This window comes from Chiloscyllium plagiosum, chromosome 19, assembly GCF_004010195.1.
Source record: "Chiloscyllium plagiosum isolate BGI_BamShark_2017 chromosome 19, ASM401019v2, whole genome shotgun sequence".
Taxonomy (NCBI): domain Eukaryota; kingdom Metazoa; phylum Chordata; class Chondrichthyes; order Orectolobiformes; family Hemiscylliidae; genus Chiloscyllium; species Chiloscyllium plagiosum.
In genome coordinates this window covers 20,148,423-20,156,732 of record NC_057728.1, presented here as the reverse complement: position 1 = coordinate 20,156,732, position 8,310 = coordinate 20,148,423, and the positions used below count along the sequence as shown (strand labels likewise).

General features: G+C 41.8%; 1 protein-coding gene across 4 annotated transcripts in view; it reads right to left on the bottom strand.

The window, feature by feature from the left end:
• The window catches only part of wnt7bb (wingless-type MMTV integration site family, member 7Bb), an 81,609-nt gene extending 78,497 nt beyond the window's left edge, over positions 1–3,112 (bottom strand). The window contains exons 1-2 of one of the 4 annotated variants that reach the window (XM_043709274.1): positions 2,439–3,112; positions 551–682 (exon numbers count right to left, since the gene is read on the bottom strand). In XM_043709274.1, the coding sequence (XP_043565209.1) occupies positions 551–682; positions 2,439–2,509 (203 nt within the window). In that variant the 5' untranslated portion in view covers positions 2,510–3,112. Of the gene's footprint in view, positions 1–550; positions 832–1,131; positions 2,204–2,438 lie in introns of those variants that run through there. The other 3 variants (XM_043709275.1, XM_043709277.1, XM_043709273.1) reach the window with 3 other exon arrangements.
• Positions 3,113–8,310: the final 5,198 nt, after the last annotated feature.

Below are 8,310 nucleotides of genomic sequence, written 5' to 3'. Positions count from 1 at the left end.
TCTGTCAATTATTTCATATAGTAAGCCGCGTGTTCCTGCATGAGCCATCCGCTTTGACTGGTTCCAAAAGTTTTTTTTTGGTCGAAATCCGTTAGAAAAATGGCAGGGATGCTGGGAGTTTGAAACAGAAAATGGACATTTTTAAGGGTCAGACATTTTCACGACCAAAATCTAGAATGTAAAGATTTTAAAAATAAGATGTTAATTGGTTTGACGTGAGGATTCGTTTTGTTTTTAAAACGTGCTGGGAGCTACCAGTTCGATACCTGAATACATTCCCTGCATGGTATTCGTTAAAAGGCAAAATTCCCATCCTTTACGTTGAGAACTTTCTGATTGATAATCTCTTGGCAGTTTGTGTGAACTGAGTGGCTGCTGCTGATGGAATGAACCCTGTTAAACGAACAGGATTATACCGGCCAATGAAAATATAAACTTACCCGAGTAGTGCAGTATCAGGAGGGTTAAATTTCCTTTTGAGAGATAGACGTCATAATGAATGAACCGAGTGGGAAACTAGTCCCTCTCTAAATATGACAATACACTTAACTGATGTTTCCTGACTCGCGTCTGCTCACGGGTTTCTGTGTACTGTATAAATCGAGTACACGCCAGCATAGATTTAGAGCGATATTCTCGGGGCGCCATAATTTGGACATTCGTGTGGTATCGCCAGTGATTCCTAAAAAAAAAATGGCGCGTTGTATAAAGACCCATTTGTGTACATTCAACTTCAGAAAGCAACCAACATGGGAAGCTCATCTGCTTTGAAGATATCTTCTGGGCAGCTATTGGGTCACATTATCCGACTAAACTTCGAGTGTCGCTGTAGGTAACATGGACGTCACCATCCGGGGGAAATATTTCAACCCATGTCTTTAAGTGGCTCACCGATTGGAAGTGTGAAATCAGGATATCCTACTTATGGTGCACGGAATGCACCGCCCAAAACTTTAAACTGGCCTGAATATACCCCCCCCCCCCCCTCCCACCCGCTAAAAGAACGCCTCTAAGGAGGTAAATGACAGGGTCTCAATCCTACACTTATCACATCAATTCCACAAATGTCAGCTCTGCCTCCCCACCCTGGGCTTTGCCCCTTCTGAAAACGGTTCCCCTTGGAGCATACACCTGTTAACGCCGCAACATCCACCCAGATCCGCCGCTACCTCGCCCGACCACGTAGCTTTCCAATCGAATTTCCTGCAAATCCAACTCCGACCGGCTCCGCTCGTGTCATTCCGTCTAATCCAGGTAACTTCGGAGCTGTTCCCGACAAGGCTTGGTTTGCCAACAAGAAGAGAGCCTGTGCTCTCCAGGTCAGCGAATAGGCGTGGCGGTGGCTCGCAAACCCTGACCTGTTCGGCAAAGTTTGAACTAATCTCCCAAATCCAAACATTCCCCTGGGATCTAGAGCGTGGGTTTCAGTGGGAATTGGGAGGTTTTTATTCTGATCTTGAATCGGGTCGTTACGCTGTGTGTTTAATTGCTTGCCTCCTCGCAGTGTTTCCACTCGATGTGAATTCTTAGGGAACTAACCGGACACCTATTTCAGCCCCCATCCCCTCCTTCCTCCATCCCTGTCCTCGGACTGCACCCCTCCAAATCCCAGAGGCATTGTCATCTCTTTATAAGAGACGGGATTTAGCAGAGTCGGGGAAAAAAAAGTTGTGCATTCCTCATCCAAAATCCCACAACTATGTAGCGCCAAAAGTATTTGAGTTCAGAGGGGATAACAGGTAGCAGCGCATTCTAACAAACCGGGACTGTTGGGTTAGTGCTGAGGAATGTGGAAATACAACTCAGCCTTGCAACTAATAAGGGCACAGAGGCAGGCAAGTTGGCAAATATTCATAAACGCACAACCTGTGTACTGAGTTAAAACCTCCGCCTGACAGTAATAAAGCCTGATCACTGAATAGCAGGTGTCAGCACGTCAACACATTTCTACAAATTCGGCCTTTTTTGTGTGTTTAAATTCTGCTCGCGTTTCTCCCCGTGTAAAACTTGATTTTTGTCTCCAATCTGTTGCATGAGAGGAGGGCAGACAAACCAGTTGTCAAATAATTTCAACACGTATGTATGATGGATAGCATCAACGGTTCTGCCCAGGCCTGTACATTCGCTATGCTTTGGAAACCGACTGCGAGAGATCTCTTATCGAGTGATTCATTTTTAAAAATTATGTTTGAAAGGGATGCTGTACAAGCTCATTCGGTGGCTCACGTCATATTTAAGGGGAACAAATAAAAGTCTCTTTTACACGTGTGTCACTCAATCACCTCAGTAGTGAGATCCAGAATGTATATACAGTTTGCAGAAATCACACCCGTTTGCACATTACAGGATTTTGAACTATTTCGCTCTAATTGTTTTCTGTTTTGTTGAAATTTCCAGATTTCTGAAAATTTTAACAAAATTCTGATTTCTTTACTTACCCTAACTTGACATAGATGAAACCCAGGCAGAGGAAGACATATAGGATCCACCGTCGGAAGTTCCTGTGCATGTTCTGGAGTCAGGGCTTCGCCGGAAAGCCTAAATTGTGCGATCCTGTTGAAATTAAACACCCCGCCACGCAAACACACATACACACACTCAAACTCTCAGAATAGGCAATCCAGTTTCAGCGGTGGGGCCAGTCTCAAATCACTGCACAACCTGCTCTCTCGCGCAGTAGCAATGATGGGACACTCAGATCCTTCCAATTCCATGTGGACCTCTTCCCCATTTGTATTCAGTTCACATAAGGAGAGGGAAACAGACTGACTCCACAGTGTAACCAAGAGAGGACACCAGCGGGTTATTCCAGGTCTGCTCAGGCATTGCATTGCATGTGTTGTTACTTGTCCCGAATTCTCTAGTTCTCAGCTACCTAAAATCTTTTTGAATCGTCTGGGGTGGGGGGTTCTTGGAGACAATCCTCAGTGGAATGGGTTTAAAATATCTCGCAGCTTGTTCACATCGACCTCCGCCTGGCGAGATCCATTTACCTGCTGATTTAGGTTGCTGCAGAGCGACACGCTCGTCACAAAGGAGCGAAATGAGAGAGATGCAGACAGAGAGATACGCCTCTAATAAATCAAGATAGGAAAACGGTGTCTAAGCAAGCTGCTGCCCATAGCTCGTGAAAGCACGTGTTACTTTTGTTTGGAAACCCCTTCGCTGCCAAGTAAAAAGATAGGATGTGACAGGTTGTGTGAGACAAACGCTATTCAATAAGAATGTGATTCTTAACGCTGTCATCTGTCCCTTTTTTTTTAATTTAACACGTTAAAGCAAGCACCCCCTTTTTTAAAAAAAATGTATACGCAGTAGAAGATGCAGCTTTATCTCTGTAGCTCTACAGCAACCCGAGATCTGACATTTCAAAGCCACATCTTTACAGCAGATATAAGTAGAGACGGGAAGACATTGTATGTGTACCATAAAGTCTTACACGCATTTCATGAGTAAAATTCTACAGTTTGTGCCAATGTGATTTATGCGAGTCTGGAGGGGGCGGGGCTCCATATTTTTAATTAATCAAATGTAAATTTGACCTAGTCTAAATTTGATTATTTTTCCATTAACTTCAGTTTGAATTTTCCTGCCCAGACATCTCGGAGAGAGAAATGAGGAGGGGACAATGCTGGTGGTAAACACATTTGTGGCGTGTTTAACAAGATAACCCAATTTGCTTTCACGGGGTATAGCCGAGATGAATTGGAGCAGATACTGCTCAGAATCACACAACATTGTTTTTCTGAGAGTTTAAAAGGAGGTCTCTATAGCTGCCCAAACGTCAACTACCTGGTGCAGATACAGATGGTGACAGACTCCATGTGTTTGCTATATGCCATTCTTGAATGGTTTCACGAAGGGAGTTGTGAGATGCTAAAGATTGTGCAGCCTGTTAGGCTAATTGTCTAATAAAAGATGTAGGTCTGACTACAGCCACACATTATCTGCGGTTATCCTGAGTGTTGACACACAAATTGCTTCCCAACATACGAACAACGAGCTAATTTCCATTTGGGAATAAACAATACCAATTGCCCAGGGAAAACTGTACAATAACATATTAAAATAGATTGACCATGCACAAAGATAAAAGATTATGAGAACCACTTTCTTTTTACGAGTGTCTGTCTGTGGATATGTGTGTACCTGCATATGTCTGTATATCTGTGCCGATGTGTATGCATTTGTTTGTTTGTATATGTGTGCATGAGTATGTATTTATGTGATGTGTATATGTGTAGCCATGATGTGGAGGGGCTGGTGTTGAACTAGGGTGGACAAAGTTAAAAATCACACAACACCAGGTTGTAGTCCAACAGGTTTATTTGGAAGCACTAGCTTTTGGAGCGCTGCTCCTTCAACAGGTGGTTGTGGAGCACAAAACCATAAGACACAGAATTTATATCAAAAGATTACAGTGTCATGCAACTGTATTGATAAATTGAACAAACCTGAAATTTTATTAATTATTTCATCTTTTAGAATGGGTTGCAGGTTTCTGTTCATTAATATGTAATTCCCAGAACTACTTTTAAGTCACCTTCTCCAGATAACTAAAGGTTTTATAACAAAAGGTGACCTCTCAGCTCAGACTATGCATTAAAGGTGTGAACTTAGAGTCTGTCTGTATCCCAAGCAGACGCTACAACAACGGATGAGTGGACACTGTGCAACAATCACCAGAATGGGAACACTTCAGCGGTCAGGGACATTCGGCCTTGGACCTTAGGGTAACCATCCTCCAAGGTGGACTTCGGGTCAGCCAACAACGCAAAGTGGCCCAGCAGAGGCTGATAGCCAAGTTTGGTACCCATGGGGATGGCCTCAATCAGGGATCTTGGGTTCATGTCACATTTCAGGTGACCCCACTACATTATTTTCTTTTCTCACACACACTTTCACTCTCTCCCTCTCACCCTCTCTCACGCATGCACACATACATATAAGTCTATGGGGTGAATTTGTATTTGCAGAATTATATTTGCAGATGCATTCTATTTTACTCAAAAATGCACAATCTGGAGGCAGTCAATACATGTAAGATTTTGTACATTCCACTTTGGAAATAGAACCAGTCTGATTCAAGATTGAGATACAGACAGACTCTGATCTTACCTTTAATGCATTGTCTGAGTTGAGATGTCATCTTTTGTTATAAAACCTTAAATTATCTCAAGAAAGTAACTTAAAAGAAGTTCTGGGATTTACATATTAATGAACAGAAACCTGCAACCCATTCTAAAAGATGAAAGACTGTACAGCAATCCAGGTTTGTTCAATATATCATTTCAGTTGCATGACACTGTAATCTTTTGATAAGATTCTGTGTTTTATGGTTGTGTGCTCCACAATCACCTGATGAAGGAGCAGCGCTCCAAAAGCTAGTGCTTCCAAATAAACCTGTTGGACTATAACCTGGTGTTGTGTGATTTTTAACTTTGTAAAAATGTATCTTTTTTGATGTGCATGTCTTTGTCTATTTGAATCTATGTATATTTGTGTAAATGTGCGAATGTTGGTGTATCTGTTTTTGAAACTTTTCCTGTATGTGTGTATCTCTGTGTGGATGTTGTTTGAAATCACTACTCCAGCAACTCCCAGATTCTGCCTGAGTTTTCAATCATTCCTTCAAGCAATGTATCTGATCATGGTAAAAATATCGCACCATCACTACCTGTTATCATAAATTGTTGATCAAACTGAACCTGTAATGCATATCTAGTATTTTATCCTGGAGATACAATAGGAAGTTAGGCCGCACATATTTTTCACCGCCTCATGTTTACATTTGTTTTTAAAGTAGTTACCGTTTCTTTTACTTAAATATTCATCTATGTTTGGTCTACCTCTCGCTTTCAACCTTTATTTTCAGCAGTTACCAGTTCACCTCGATCGTTTTCTGCACCACTCTGGTCATTTCCCTCCAGCCCCCAATACAGATTTATAATTTCTCTACCTTTTCATTTCAGTGCCCTTACGCCTTCTATTATCTTACCATTCCCTTTTGTTTTGCCCTCTACCCCTGACTAGTCATGGCATCTCCTTTTCCAACCCATCACCAAATCAACTATCGGTGACCCCAGCCTATACCGCCCCCACCTCATGTTGTAATTGTTGTGATCACTATTGGGACACCAGAATCAGATTTTTTGGGGACCGCTATGTCTTTCCACACTCTGAATAATTGGTTTATTTCCTATGCATTCATTCACGGTGGCTCAGTGGTTAGCGATGCTGCCTCAGAGCACCAGGGTCCCAGGTTCGATTCCAGCCTCGGGCGACTGTCTGTGTAGAGTTTGCACATTCTCCCCATGTCTGTCCGGCTTTCCTCTCACAGTCCAAAGATGTACAGGTCAGGTGAATTGGCCACATAGTGTTAAGTGCATTAGAGGGAAATGGGTCTGAGTGGGTTACTCTTCGGAGGGTCGCTATGGACTGGTTGAGCCAAAGGGCCTGTTTCCACACTGTTGGGAATCTAATCATAATGTTGTTAAATTGTCTTAGTTTAATTTTTGTCACTGTCTTCCCACAGTTGACACATTCCACTTCTTTTGCAGCTAATTGGATTCATTATTCAGTGAAGGGATATTTCTATGTGTGTTTGGACTTAAAGAAATTACTAGATCCGAAGGACTAGACTCTTTGTTTCGGCCTAATCGAAAGTCCTTAAACTTGCTAAGAGTCTGAGGGAAAGGTCTTCTCTAAACCGAGGCGGAAAAAAGACTACAAACATTCTTAAATGACATTTTTGAAATGAAAAATAATTGACCCGTCCAACTGGCTGTGACAGATCAGTTGTTTGCTCAGATATAACATGCATCTAAGGATCTTATTTCCCATACAAGCCAGTCTCCAGTAACAGCGTTTTGAGTATCTGGGAGTGCAACGAAGATGCAGGTTGTTAAGGGAAAGTCGCACCCTCTTGTGGTGAGAGAACATCATTGCAGCGACTTTTTTTGTGTGTCGGAAGGTCGAGCTAAAGATAAATCTAATTGTAGGTTAATACTGCCATCTAGCAAGCAAATTATTGAATAGCTTACGTGACTTTTTATTGATATTTCTTTAGAGCGGACTTAACTCGCAGCAGTTTCCAGTTGAAGCTTTACTGTCAGCACGATAGCATGTTAACCGTCGCTGTCTGCTCTCTGATCTGTCAGTCCTTTCTCAGATGCTAGCACGCCCGCCTCAAAACTACAAACAAATTACTCACACGCCGGGAGTTTAATAAACAATAACAACAAAAAGCATGTCTGGCTATCCAGTACTATATTATCAGATCGTTCAGGTAAGAGTTTAAACTGAGGCCACGCCTGCTGTCTTCCGTGTTTTCTGAAGATTCAAAGCATTATTTCAAAAATGACCGAGGAAGTTACCTCCAGTATTTTGACCCTCAATCAACAATCCAAAAAAAAAATGATTCTTTCAAAATTACAGTTTCTATACAAGTGAACTGCTCTGCTTCCTACATCCCAACATCACCTGTAAAGTCCATTGCGATAACTGATGCTCGTGAAAAGCACTGTGGAAAATGCAAATCTTTCACTGAAAGTTGAGGAATCAGTGATTCCGGTGTACAAATGGTTAGATCCAAGAAATTTCACTTGTCACTTTACTTCTATCTATTACCATCAGCAGCAACAGTGGCTCCCAGATATATCTCCATAACACATTTTAATTGTTAATGGCTCCTTCAGAAGCACTTGGATTAATAATTTTCCTTATCAATTAGATATTAGCTTTGAACTCAATAACATAAACTCGTCTTACTTCAGTGCTGACAAAAAGTTTTTAACATTTACGCAATGCAGGCACTGTTAGAGGTAACCGATTGGTTATATGATTTTGCAGAAAATTCTTCATGACAGCAAATGCCTTCATTAAAGTTGTTATGCCTATTTAATTTATTCACTTTGAGTTATGAAACTACTCAATCAGCTATCTTAGCACTTCAAAGTTGTTCAAAATCAGTTGTTGAGGTATTCCTTTGTCTTTTGGGGTGTCCAGGCAGGGATGTACGGCTAAGTGGATTAGCCATAGGAAATGCAGGATCATGGGGATTGGACAGGAGGTCTTAGGAGGATTGGTGTTGACTCAAACAGCTGAATGGCCTGCTTCCACACTGTAAGGAATCTGCAATTGGTTTTATAGCTTTAGCAAAATTAAGATATGTTGGCTAGCAACAAGCAGTTTATGTTTAAACCAGGGCCACATTTCTTCAAAATATTCTCCAAAATGCTGCTCAAGCAAGTAGAATCATCATAGAATCCCTGCAAAGTGGAAACAGGTCCTTCAGCCCAATAAGTCCAC